At 46.3% G+C, this 13,878-nt stretch overlaps 1 protein-coding gene across 1 annotated transcript in view; it reads left to right on the forward strand.

Annotated features, from left to right (window-relative positions):
- F13B (coagulation factor XIII B chain) overlaps window positions 1–13,381 on the forward strand; it is a 265,588-nt gene extending 252,207 nt beyond the window's left edge. The window contains exon 11 of the mRNA XM_069642698.1: window positions 13,169–13,381. Coding sequence (XP_069498799.1) covers window positions 13,169–13,371 — 203 coding nt within the window. The 3' untranslated portion in view covers window positions 13,372–13,381. The remainder of the gene's footprint in view (window positions 1–13,168) is intronic.
- The last annotated feature ends 497 nt before the right edge of the window (window positions 13,382–13,878 follow it).

The following is a 13,878-nucleotide window of genomic DNA, read 5'->3' on the forward strand; positions in this document are numbered from 1 at the left end:
TGTTCTTGCAAAATTGCATGCGCGTGACAAAGCCTCCAATTCTAGAAGGTCCCAAAGATATGTGGCTATCTGCTGCTTCGTTTCCTCTTGAAATAGGTTCTTCTCCTTTCATGTGTGCTTGGCATTTCACGATTGCTAGTTGCTCTGGGAGATGTATGCCACATCAACAAATCTGTAGCCCCTCCTCATCCAGCGTGACACCCCAGAAAGCACTGTGGATGTCACGTAAGCTGAATCTGACTACATCATCACTTCCTTTCCACTGCTGCGCTCCGATGTCAATATTAAGGCCGATAATTCTGCTGCTTGTGCACAGTAATGTGCTGGCAGTCATGCGCTTGTCACTACCTCACTTGTCCCATCCTCTCTTAGTCTCACTACTGCTGTCCCAGTATGTATTACCCCATCTGTCTGGTCAATTGTTGAGGACCCATCAATATAAAGCACATGTCCCCATCAAGAGCATCATCCTGTACTTTGCAAGTGTCACAGAATTCTTCTATGTTTGATGTGCAGTCATTTGCGTAACCACCCTCCTCTAGTACTTTGGCAATAAATGACGCCAAGTTGACTAGTCTGCATCTCACTACTTTGATAGCTGGATTTGATAGTAACACCTCATACGCCAATCCTCTCTGTGTCGTCAGTGTGCTCTTTGGTCTTTCTAGTATTACAAAGAGAGCATGCTCCACGTAAAGAGTGGTGCTGCATGCCATGGTAAAACTTGCTGATTTGTCCACTGTGAATATGGCTGCTCATTTGCATGGATAGTGTCCTATCATTACTGGGGTCTAGTTTCCCGCTGTAATATGCTAGTAGCTTGTGCCCTAGGCTAGTCTTCTGTGTCAGTACTGCTGTCATTACTACTCCATCAGAGTTTGAGAACAGAAAGAATTCTTTTTGATAGTCTGGGTCGCTAATACTGGAGCTGTGAAGATTGCTACCTTCAGCTCGTTGAATGCTTCAGTCATTTCTGTTGTCCATCGTATTATCTTATCCCCTTTCTGAGCTTCCTTCAGTGCACTTAATAAGGGCCTAGTGTATGTGCTGTAGTCAAATACCCATGCCCTACAGTAATTACATAGTCCCAAGAACTGCTGCATTTCTCGGACTGTTGTGGGTTTGGATGTATTGCCTATTGGCTCCTGGCGTCACTGATGAGCCATTTTGGAGATCATCTGTCCAATATATAGTACTTCTGTCTGTCAATATTTTAATTTGCCCATGTCCACCTTGTATCCCTTGTCAGCTAACACTGTCAGCATGTGTACTGAGTCCTTTCTGTACTGTTCTTCTGTCTTGCTGCAGATCAATATGTCATCTACGTACTGTATGACCTTGTTCTCCATCTGTGCATTGCCTAGTCCATCTGGAGCACCCTATTTAATATGGAAGCTGATTAACAGTTCCCTTGAGGGAGTCTTGTATGTTCCACTTTTTATTTCTATATAGAAATCAAGTCAAGTCTTGTGAGTCTGTGTATAATGGTATAGAGAAGAAAACATTCTTCAAATCTATGACCGTGAAGTAGGTGGCTTCTGTAGGAATGCTGCACAAAATTGTTGCTGGCTTTGTAACTAAAGGAAATTCTGCTTCTACGATATCATTAAGAGGGTGCAAGTCCTGTATAAAACACCATGACCCCCCTGTCACCTTTTTGACAGGGTACACAGCCGTGTTGCAGGTGATTCTCATATCACTCGGATGCCTTGCTTTGCTAGTGCTGCAATGGTTTCATAGATCCCCGCATGTGCCTCCCTTGAGAGTGGGTATTGTTTGACTCCTGGTAGATATGCTCCTGGGTTCAGCTTTATCTTCACTGCTCCTATCCCCTTCAGAAGCCCCGCATCATAGGGACTTGTACTCCATAAAATGCTGGGTACCTTGGGCAAATCCTCCTTGAGAAAAATCAGTGGTGCCTTCAGCGCCATTGCCATACTCTGCGGTACTTCTCTGTAATGTATATTCACCCAGTATAAGATGCTCATTTCGAACACCATCTCATGATCTGATCTGTTGTCTTTGAATAGTTCTTTGTCCGTGAGAGTGGTCAGCCTGGATCCTTCAGCTATTGCGATCACTGCTCGCCATGGTTGCCCTGTGTCATCTGTCCCATTCACTGCTATCCAATCGTCTCCTACAATTACTGCCTCTAACTCTAGTGGCACTATCGTCCCTTCCTCCTCATCTAATGGTGTCTCTGGCATGAATAAGTACTCGTTTGAAAGGTGCCACATTTTCCCTTGAATCCCTGGAGCCATGCTATTACAATCTCTGTCCCATATTGGAACAGCTCCTCATCCTCTGGCACCCCCCTGTGTACCCTTTGTCTACTTTAGGTTTGAATGATTTCCCTCACATTAAGAAGGTGTATCCCTGGTGTGGAGCACACTATCCCCTTGTTAGTGAATGAAATGGTCATGTTAAGTCTGCTCATAATGTCACTCCCCAGTATGTTTATAGGTGTCTGTCTGGAGTAAAGTAGGGGCAAGGATAGATCATGTTCCCCTATAGAAAGTGCAATATCATCTGTAAAACAAGCTACTTCTGTCACCCCAGAGAATCCTTGAGCATTCATGGCATAACCTGACAAACTATATTACCCTTCCCAGATGCAGGATTTAGTCACCCCTCTGTCTACAAGAAAGGTGTCAGTATGCACACAATAATGGAGGAGAGGAATTGACACTCTCCCCCGAACCACAGAAGCCGAATGAATTCGACCCTCCACCCGTGGTTGGCACAGGTGCCTGATTATAGACACAGGACACCACGTGGCAGCCAATGGGGGGAAGAGGAGTTAGGAAGAGGTTGTGGATAGGGTAGGGATGTAGGAACACCGGATAGAGGGTTAGGGAACTCCTAAGGTGGATAGGAAAGGGGAAGCACAGGGAAAAAACCTCCTTATCTAGTTCTTTTACTAAACTAAACACATAGGCTATGCGCTATTAATCTTGCCTCCAGCCTACCTCTAAATCGTATAAGCACACCTTAATACGTGTGAACATGTAACAAGATAAACATATAGCAAGCATAGATGAACACCAACAATGGAATTAGATTCCATACATGAAATACATGACACATGGCCCGTTGGGCAAGCTGAAGCAACACTGAGCACATATAGCCATAATGTACATGCCCAGACAGGGACACAGATCACTGGTGTGCCTAAACAGCCCCTAACCCTGAATGTCCTGTACTGTATGTTGCTGATTTAGCAACCCTAAACATGGTCCACACTCTGCCGTGTGCCTTTAAACACACGAGTATTAAGCATCGAAGTCCTTAACAAGGATTTACTGAAAACACACACTTTGCTGTAAAACTCGTAATGTGCCCAGTACTTATCTGAGCTCCGAGCGGCCCCACGGAACCACTCGGAGTCTGAAGAAAATGCCGTAACCAATGTCAGCCAGCCCGCCCGCATTCCTCCTGCTCCCAGTATTTACCAGCGTAATGTACCCATTACTTATCTGAGCTCCGAGCAGCCCCACGGGACCACTCGGAGTCTGAAGAAAACGCTGTAACAACTGCCAGCCAGTCCGCCAGCTTCGTCTTGCTCCAAAGTCTTACGGGCTGTAAGGAAAGCTTCGCTCACGTCTCGCTCCGACCGCACCCATCCAGGAACACAAAATAAGCCACACCTGCGGCTGCGAGCGTGTTGGCTTATGCTGCCCTTCATCACTTGCAGCTGGCAACGCGCGGCAACTTGCGCTGAACTACAGGTCCTCCCCGGAATGCTGGGAAATGCAGTTCTCTTACCAATGCTTTAATAAGCAAACTTAGTTACTCCCCGGCGGCACCAGCCCTTATTCCTGACAAAAGGAGACTGTTTTGTCACCTATCGTCACCCCTATGCATGGTTCCTCCAGAGGGTTGGGTGTAATAGATAGGATGGAACTCATCAAATCCGTCTGTGGGCTATCTTATTGAGTGTATAAGGACATCCCGTTCCCTAGGAATGGGTTGCCCCCCACTACAGTGACACCCCAGTTTCCTAATGGGGATCGTTGTCATGGAGTCTGTGCGTGCCATTGTCCCGTCATTTGGTTGTGTGCTGTTCAGCATCTGGGGTATCTGCTGTGCTGTGTATGCGTGCTGTGTGTTATCCAGCATTTGTGTCATCTGTGGTGCCTACGAATACTGCTGCATAGGTGCTTGGATTTGTGGTGCATGTGCAATGACCTGTTCTATCTGTGGGTATGAGTTTGGTGCCTGTCCTTGTTGTGGTGTCGGGTCCTGTGTGTAATATCCATCCTGTTCCCCTTGGTATGCTGGCTGGCATTGCATTCCCCCATTGACCCCATTTTGTGGCATTCCCCGGCTTCTGAAATGTGTCCTATCTGTCCACACAACCAGCATTGAGGTGGCTCTCTCCCCTGCCTTTGGAACCCCTAGAAAATCCCCCTGGGCCAATCAGCATCTGTTGCCTATATCCTCAGAACTCCCTCGGACTCCCCCTTGATTCTACTGAATCTGTTGTCCATACCAACGTTCTCTAGGTGACCCCCTCTTCCTTGAAACCTGTGCAGCACATTCTCCCACCCCACGTATCCTCCCCTTGCGGGCAGCAGTGCATACTGCGTCTTCGGGGCCCCTTGTCCTCCCGTGCTCGTCACCACTGCCCCTTCCATGGCATATTCATGTAGCTTCCTCTGTACTAACTTCGCTTCCTCTTGCTTCCTTTTCTCTGGCTTTTTCCTCACGTTCTCTTGTAATAGCCTATAATAGTGTACTATCGTAAACTGTATTTCTGACCAAAGATTTGCATCCATCCCCACCAATTTTTTGAGTTGCTTTAGCACTTTCTCTGGCAACCGTTGGCATAATATGTGATAGAATAATGCTACTGTTTTGTTCCATGGTTCTCGCATTTCAATGCATCAAAGCTCTTGAATTGTCTGAATGTAGCGTAAGGGGTCTTTGTCTTCCCCCATTTTGCGTGCCATATTTGCACTAATGTCTGACATGTCTGGGTATTGTGTCTTTAGAGCTTGCCATATGGCTGCTCGGCAATTTGCAAATGGTGAACCATCGTGTGCCGTGTCCTGGGTGGTTACTCCTGGGTACCCCACTCTTCTTCAAATATCATCATTGTCCTCCCTGAGGATTGCCACTAGCAGCCGCTTTACGTCCTCCACGGCTCGGTTCTGTTTCCGCTGTCATCATTTCCATTTCATATATCCATTTCCCTGCACCCGTGGATAATGAGGGTAGCCTACACCTAAAAGGTTCTCCTTGTCTATGTGCTCCATGGTATATATTGAGGTCACCCACCTCTCTTTTCCAGTGAGGGCAACTGTGTAAACCCAATCTCTTCATTCGATCCTCATGTCAGTCTAATCTGTCTATTAGGTTGGTTGGCATCTTTAATCTCAGTGCATGTCTTTCCTGGCTCCCCCTTCTGTCACCCTGGGAAATCCCTAAACCACTTCACACTAGATCCACATGTGTCCCTTCCTACTTCCCAGGTCTAATTTCTGTCTGTTTTCCCCATCGACTTAAGCTTGGATTGCCCGCTTCCCTCGTCTTCACTTCCACTTGTGTCTCTGCCCGAGTCAGTGTCCATGTCGCTGCAAAAATCATTAATGAAAATCAGCCTCCTGGAGGCCGTGTCTGCACTGCTCTTCCCTACAAAGTCAATCAAGTCCTCGCTGTCCCTTTCCCCAGAGGACCCCATATCTATCTTGTCCGATATGGTGGCAATCCTGTCCTGTGTGGTAGAGCTATCTGGCTCTGTTTGCCTACTTCCTCCCATCTTGTCGACTTCCATGCCCATTCTCTACTTTGTCCTTATGTGTCTGATCGCATGCTCCTCTTCCTTGTGTTTGCGGTCGTTTTCGAGCCACTTATTTCCCATTTCTCTGCTCCTTCTTTACTAAAATTTCCTTTTTCCTTCATTTCTTCTTCCCTTCATCTCTCTTTCTCTGCTGGCTTCCTCCTACTCCTGTCTCACTGCTCGCACTCTGTCTCTTCCTCCCTTTGCTTGTCCCTACAGGCTCTTTCACCTCTCTCCTCTTCTTCCTTCTCCTTTCTCTTTACTTCTTCCTTCTCCTATTCCTCTACTTCTTCCATTATCTCTGCCTGGTTCCTTGCTTCAGCGCTCCTCTTAAGGCCCTCCATTTCTTTGATCACCCTGCTGCTTCTCCCATTGTGTTCCCATCCAATTTCAGGAGGATCTGTCAGACTACCCATTAGTTTGAGGATATGCCCTCTAGCCCCCCCCTGGTGCAAGTCTACACCTCGCAGCATGGTCCCCTTCCACTGTCCCTCTGTCCAACACCGTTCTGCCCCTCCTTGTTAGTATATGGTGGAGGTTGAAATACTGTATTTGTGAACCCCTCTGCTGCCTTTAGATCCAGTATTGGGTATAGTCACTGCTTGTTTTCGCTTGCAGGAGAAGGTGGAGGAGCGAAGGCCACAGACGCTGGCCCCGGTGTCTCCTGCTGGTTCAGCATCCATTGACGCCTCGCTACTTCCTCCTCATCCTCCTGGAATATCCTCCAAAGTTCAAATATCATCATACGGTTGGCTAAATTCTTCCCCTTAAAGGTGTCCTTTAAGTTTGTCAGTAGTCGTTGCTGCACATTTTTGGAGAAACTTCCCATTGTGGCCATGGCTTAGTCAATTTACCCTCTGTACTTTTTCTCCATTCCACGCTATATTTACAAATCTTGTCCTTATAGCATGGAAGGGTCTTACACAAGTGCTGTAGGGGCGTGTCCCCCCGCACTTCGCTTGATACATTGCGTTATACTTACTTGACCTCAAGTTGAGGATTTTGACACAGCTGTTTATAAACACACAGTAAAATGACAGTTCTTACACATATTCGTGAGCTTCTCTGGCCCCAAAATAACCTGTCAGGCATGCTCTGTGCACCCCCTTATGTAACTGTCTGCCTCCTCATGCACACCCACAACCTCACACATGCGCCTTCCGCGCACCACCACTGGTCAACCTCCTCTGTCAATTTTGAGTCTCCTCAACACTGCTTCCACAATACCTCGTGCTCTCCAAGTCCTATGTACAGACCTAATGGGTGACGTCATCAATTCGCTGAACGAAGTAGTGCTAACGATCACTTACAGCACACACGAAGCAAAGGTAATTATAATAATAATGTCCTGTTACACAAACATTTATAAAAACCCAACATCAACACACAGCTGTCTTCCTGCCTCCTAACAGATGATACCAATGTTCTTCGTGTTCAATCTGTATCTGCAGAGTTGCTTTGCAACTAAAACGTCCCTCGAGACTTAACCAGATGAACAACTTCCGCAATCTAGGACATATCCCTTTGCTAAACCTTACATGGAGATACCATCATCTATGACTTGAGCTAAAACGCCCAACCCACAGGGAATCCAATATCCACACAATTTCTGTTGTCCGTCAATTGTTATTCACCAGAACATTTTACCTCAAGACTGAATGTGCCCTAACCACAGAAATGACATCTTCCTCCGCTCCTTTCCTTACTATGCTTGACAATACTCGACACTACTTCAAAGATACTCAGCAATGCTCAGTACCACCATCACACCCCCTTACTTTCCCACTCCCCCTAGTTGCCTTGTGGCTGAGTCAATACTTACACTCTGTGATCCACTGATGCTGTTTGACTACCGGGTCTCTCAAAGCTGCCACACCACCCTTCTGGTCAGCTGGATTCCTCACAGATCAGGGGCAGGATAATTCCAAGCTGGCTCCTGACCCTTTGCATGGGGGTGCACTTCTCCATCTTCTCAGGTCCTGCGAGGTGCCCCGCAGCTTTCCGAGTGCTGTAGTGCGAGAGGCAGCTTCGTGCCTAATGGGCATAGCTAACCTATCCTCTGTTATCAACTTGTTGGGGAGGACATGGTATGCCAGAGGTCTGGGGATTGCTACGAGCTCCCCCATTCAGCTCCCAAGGGCACAACAACCCTTTCCTCGGAACAAACAGAGCACCCAGACAAGGGCAAGTTAGAACTGCTGTTTATTACAAAAACCGGCAGAGATCATACAGGACATTAAAAAATCTTTGGACTCTCCAATTCCACTAAACGTGACTCCCTTTGTGATGCAGAATTGCGTCAGCACCTGGGCCCTCCCCAAAAAAAGCATCACTCATATTCATTGGGTGCTCGGAGTGGTAGATCCTGTAGATGGCCTATACACATCTTACTCTACTGGTTCTTCCATGACAGGTGGCTGACCTGCCCCTTCCCCAAGAAACTATATTACATTGTTACAGGGTCCAGGATTACCATTGGCCCTGACCCCCTGCCATCCACTCATGGATTTCTGTCCCCTGATTGGCAGGAACTAGTCTCTCCAGGCCTGTGACCCAGTTTGGTTCTCAGCCCTCTGTGCACCACTTCAAGGTGATTTGAAATTACTGTGTTCTCAATGTATCTGGAAGCAACACCACGTTTGCCTATGGGAGGGCTCTACCCGTTGCAACATTGTTAACTTGTTCATGTTTCACTTCTTGACTGTGTTGCTGAGAACTGTTCGTCTTCCCACCGCGGATGAATACCCATTATCTAGCTTGGCCGCATAGCGTGGTTGTGGACCACAAAATTTAGCTCTCCAGGTCTGCAATTATGAGGATTTATTCTGCTTTTCTGCAGCTGGCCCCTTGCTGTTTGAGGTTGGACTGTGATGTTCATCTCCGACCTTGCTTTGAGCTCTGGCCTTCCCACTCTGTGCAGCCTGGTTCTGTATCCTCATCTCTCGTCTTACGGCTTGAGGCCGGCTGTGATTTTAATTAGACTCATACTATGATTTCTACACACTTATATCGGGCTATATTTCATATAGGTTAGTCGTACTTGGTCCTTCCAGGCTCCTTATGTAATCCTGTAGTTCTAGAGGGTTAGTTGCCAAAAGCATCTGCAAGCTCGCTCTGCATCTCCTTGTTGCCTTGCATTCAGCGATTCTGCACTTGAGTAATGAGAAAAATAATAAAAGCTTTGACAGTATGTATATGTATCTGTCCTCTATCTACAGAAATGTTTAAGCATGTTCTTTGTGTATATGAGTGAGTGTTTGTGTAAACTGTGCATGGTTGCGAGTGTACTTCATGACTAACATAGCTATGTTGTGGTGTCACTAATGATGTCAGCACAGTGGTTTCTCTGCATTTAGTCCACATTATTCATCATGCCATTTGGGTCCCTTGTCCACTGTCCAAGCACCTGTATCCACAAAGACATTCACTTGATAAGGTTAGAATGGCTGTCTGAGAGAATATCTCTCTGCATACGTGTCAGTCACTGGTGCTCCTGGGGGTTGCACTGGTGCTCCTGTGAGTGACTTTGTGTGTTCTTGACTCTTCAGCCATCATGTTCATTCCTGGTACCCTCTCTTCAGTGTGACTATAACTTACTTGCCTGCTTGTGTTTGAAAGAAGAATTAATAAAGCGGGTAAGAAATGGACCAAAGATAGTTCCATTTGCCAGTATAATCTTTGAAGGAATAATATCTCCTTAACAAGAAGTAGGATGCATACTCTTCATGATTCCCAAATGTTCTGCAATATTGATATGTTCGAACACAAGGTCTGATTCTATAACCTCAATGTTCCCATCGGGTTCACTGGTCATATTGCAATCTCTCACAAGTGCAGGATAATTGGCCTGGACAACCGTGATGGAGAACCTAATCTTGTTTCTAGCTTCTAAGACTTTGTCAGCGAAGGCTTCTTGAATTCTGGTACAGTTGTTTTTAGACGGTATGCAATGAATTTGCTGTTGCCTAGAATGATCTGCGCCACGTGATCCGGCTGTATCTAGTACCAGATACAGGGCCGCCGCTACTGTGGCTGCAGACTTTTCACTTCCTGTGCCTGCAACAGCACACAGAGCTGATTTCCGGTAAGTGTTTGACTTTGAGTATGTTCTGGTTGCTTTGCTTTTCTTCACTTTGTTTGAGCATCTCATAATAGTAGTATACATTAAGCACTTCCTGTTCTTCGTTGATTGGCAGAATCACTGCCCGATTCACTCAATGTTTAGCAGACATACTGTGATGCTGGAAATGCATTGGAGGGACAGGGCCTCCATGTCCTTGTCCTACAGACATTTTATCATGTGTGCTCTGTGTTATTATCTGCACAGGAGTCCATGTGAAAGTCCTGGCATGCAGCTCTTCCCCCTTTTGGTTGTGGTGAACAGACCGTTGGCATACCCTTATGGTACCCATAGATGGGGGTACAACCCGGTACCCCTAGTGCATGTTTTTGGGCACCTATGTGTGGCCCACAGAGCAGGCTGTGGGCTGGTGGCAGCTCCATGCTGAATTTGACAGGTGTGCTGAGTATCCTCCATTTCGGGATACCCAGCCCTGCCATTGGAATCAGTTCATTCCTGATAGGAGACAAGATGGCCCTTGTGGCATCTTGCTTTTTATTGCCTGTTGACTCATTTTCCCAAAGTCCTGGGAAGCTCTGCCTTGGTCCCTTCCACTGACTGCCAGTTGGGTGGAAGTTCCTTATATGGTATTGTGGGGAGGTCCAGGCCAGACTGGCTGGAGCCTTCCCAATGACTGTATGTTGTGGGTACGCCAGTGGAATGGGACCTGGGTGAATGGAGTGTGTGACGAATATGCATTTCATGTTATGGGTGTCTGTTTTCTGGTATGTGACAAAAAGACTGAGAAAGCCCAGCCCGAAGCTGGTATGAATGCAGTGTGGAGTGCTGAATGGCTGGGTGCTTGTCCCAATCCACATTCCTTGTTGTGAGTGCCTGGATGGAGAAGAATGGCCTGAATACACTGTGAGCCTGATTGGCTGCCTGCCTGCCTGCCTGAATGCCCTTCTGAATGTTTGGTTGCTTGAGTGTGACCCAGCAGAGTGAATGAGAGACCAAACAGTATATCTTGGGACCTCTCACTGATGGAAATCCTTCAGAAGCTGATGTCGAAACTTGATACTTAACTTTGAACCCCGCTGGAAGAAGAATAATTGCTGCTGCTGTCCTTCACCAATCTGAAAGCTGTTGTGCATTCAAGGAACTAATCCAAGAGAGGACCTGGCTAGGAGACCTCTTGCAGAGCTACAAGGGGCCATCGTGCACCAGCTAACCTTCATCAAGCCTCCCTGGAAGTCACCCTTCGAAAGACTGCCGACTGGAGATGGGGACTGCCGAGGAAACTGAAGAGAAGCGCCCGGGCATTCCATCCACCGTTGGCAACGAGGGTTCGGCGGACCACCGTAACTGCTGGAAGCCCGTTGAAGCTGTGTTGCCCAGAAGCGGCGACAGCTTGATGCCATGCTGCCAATGACCAGAGCCGCAATGCTCCATTGCCTAAGAACATTTTGAATCAAGTACTCCCTTGCTCATCACCGACGACCACTGTGTCCCACTGGAGAAAGTCAAGGCCGCCGCCGACCGAGGAGACCCAGTGGTGGGTTTCCCACCACCCGAAGTCCTCTGAGACACTGGCGAAGATCCGGAAGCCAGCCGTGGTTGAGTCCTGTTCGCCAAATGCCGATGACCCAACACCCTTGCTGGGCCAAAGTACTTCATTGACTCTTTGTGGCAACAAACTATCATCGTTGAGGTGCACCACACGCATCATCTTCGCAGGACGTCCAAAACCGATCGTCCATGAGCACCGCCAGGACCGAAGCTGCTGCCTCAACACCTTTGATCACCCTTTTCTCTGTGGGATCTCGATGATCCATGGCTCCTGCCTTAAAGGGAGTCACTCAAAAAGGATCCGTCCATGACCCAATGTTGAACTCTGCTAAACCAGGTACATTGGGGTAGTAGAACATTTATAGAAGGAAATAAGACTCTAATAGACAATATATGGACTGGGCTTGTCAAAATACTTTATTTTAGAGGTTGCCCAGGTGGGGGAATCCTCACACAGAACTGTGTCTAGGTAACAGGGCCAGTTTTCTGCCAATTGTTTAACCAACTTGTTTTCCTCCTAAGTCTATTGTTGGTTCACGTTATTAATTGATTTGTATGCCATTTGAAACTGTCTACAGTTGATGCAAATTGTGTTACCACGTTGAGACTGTATATATTTACCGTTTTAGGACTGCCCAAGCACAATGTGTGATATTGTGATTGTGTATATAATTGAAACCTTATTTATATAAAGAACTGTGTGTGGACATTCCTTTGTGGGTGCTTGGGGACTACACTGTACTTAAGAACCACCCTGCATCACCTCCTGAGAGCTTAAGCCTTGGTTGCTCGTCCACAACTACCGAATAGAGAACCTTGGTTGGGGTACTCTGTGCTTCAACTCTGCCATATAGGGAGCAGGAGTACAGAAACCCCCTCCAGTCTTTACACATACTACTACGAGCTCAGTCCCAGCCGTAGCACCATAGATAGGACCATTGTTGCCTTGATCTACTTAATCCGCTTGTGGAAAATATCAATATCAATAGCTGTAATAACTTGCTGTTTGCGTGGTCTATTCTAGTGCAGCCCTTTGGAGCATGAATATCTTTCTGTATGTATTTATGTATAAGGTTTTATTTTGTGAATGCCTAACTAGGAAGCTGTGCAGCATTGTACAACAAGGTGATACAGTAATAAGGTACACACATGTGGATGTAATTTGAAAGGGAATAGTAAAGGCATGGTTAAAAGAATATGGATGGAAGGAATAGAGAAGTTTACAGGGAGGATACAGACTAGAGTGGTTAAGGTGGACCCAATCTGGCATATGGTGGTTCCACAGCTGTGCTGACCTGGTGGTGATGTGAAGCACTTTTAAAGAATGTTTTGAATTTATAATGATGATTAATAGGGACTATCCATCAGTTAGCACTTTTTCCCCAGCTAGGATCTTTTTATTTTGTGTGTGCTCTGCTATCAACCTTTAAGATAATGGGGGGCTTAGAGCTTGAACTAAACACAGATCAAAGGGCAGACAACCAGAAGTGTAGACACATAGAGACACACGGGCACATACCTATTACAGAACAAGCTATACTCTTGCCAAGGGCTCCACATTTCCTCTTTCTTTTCTCGTAAACATCAGCTTCTAAACCATCTATGGTAGATGGCTAATCACATTGCTCACATGTTAATCACAACACAACACCATCTGCAACATGAACCAGACCCATTTCATTTTTCAGTGCTTGATTATACTTGTGACTAAGCAACATTTTGAATCTTACTCTTGGGATTGTTTCTTTCTGTTTTAGAGCCATGTAGGCTATCGCTGGTGGAAATTGAAAAGAACAACCTGGAGCTTCGATGGAGTTTTGACAACAGGGAATATTTCTTCCATGGAGACTACATTGAGTTCACGTGTAAGAGGGGGTTCTACAGTTCCCCTTCAGCTGGGACGCCTGGAATCAGAATACAATGCATGTTCGGTCAGCTGAAGTATCCCAAGTGTACATAGCGAGACCGGTAAGATAGTATGTTGAACCAGTATCTGTATTATTTTTATTCCTATCAACATATATATCTGCAGTCTGTTTGCTTCACTGATCCACGGGAGTGTGAGTATTGTTTTTTAGTACAATAATTTGTCATAAGTACACAAATGAAGTTTTTGTTCTCACATATTCCTTCCTATCATCAGCTTTTAAGAGGAACACATGGATCCCAGTACTGCTGGAAATGCAAAAATAAGTAATGTGCTGCCTTTTAAACTTTGTTATGCTTTGGAAATGATACACTTAGCATCACTGCTTCAGGGTGGATGCATATTGTATTACTGCAAAGTCAGCCTTCATTCCATTTTAACATGCAATAACTGTATTGTGTGGAGAGTTGTTCTGACATGGAGAGGATATTGGGCATTAAGATAAGAAAGTAAAACTATGCAATAAGGCCACAGTCACCTGGCTGTGGGCAATCCCTGATGGATATTCCCAATGACCAGTTACAAATAGTTTCTGCTGGA

This window comes from Ambystoma mexicanum, chromosome 1q (genome assembly GCF_040938575.1).
Source record: "Ambystoma mexicanum isolate Mex_15411 chromosome 1q, UKY_AmexF1_1, whole genome shotgun sequence".
Taxonomy (NCBI): Eukaryota; Metazoa; Chordata; class Amphibia; order Caudata; family Ambystomatidae; genus Ambystoma; species Ambystoma mexicanum.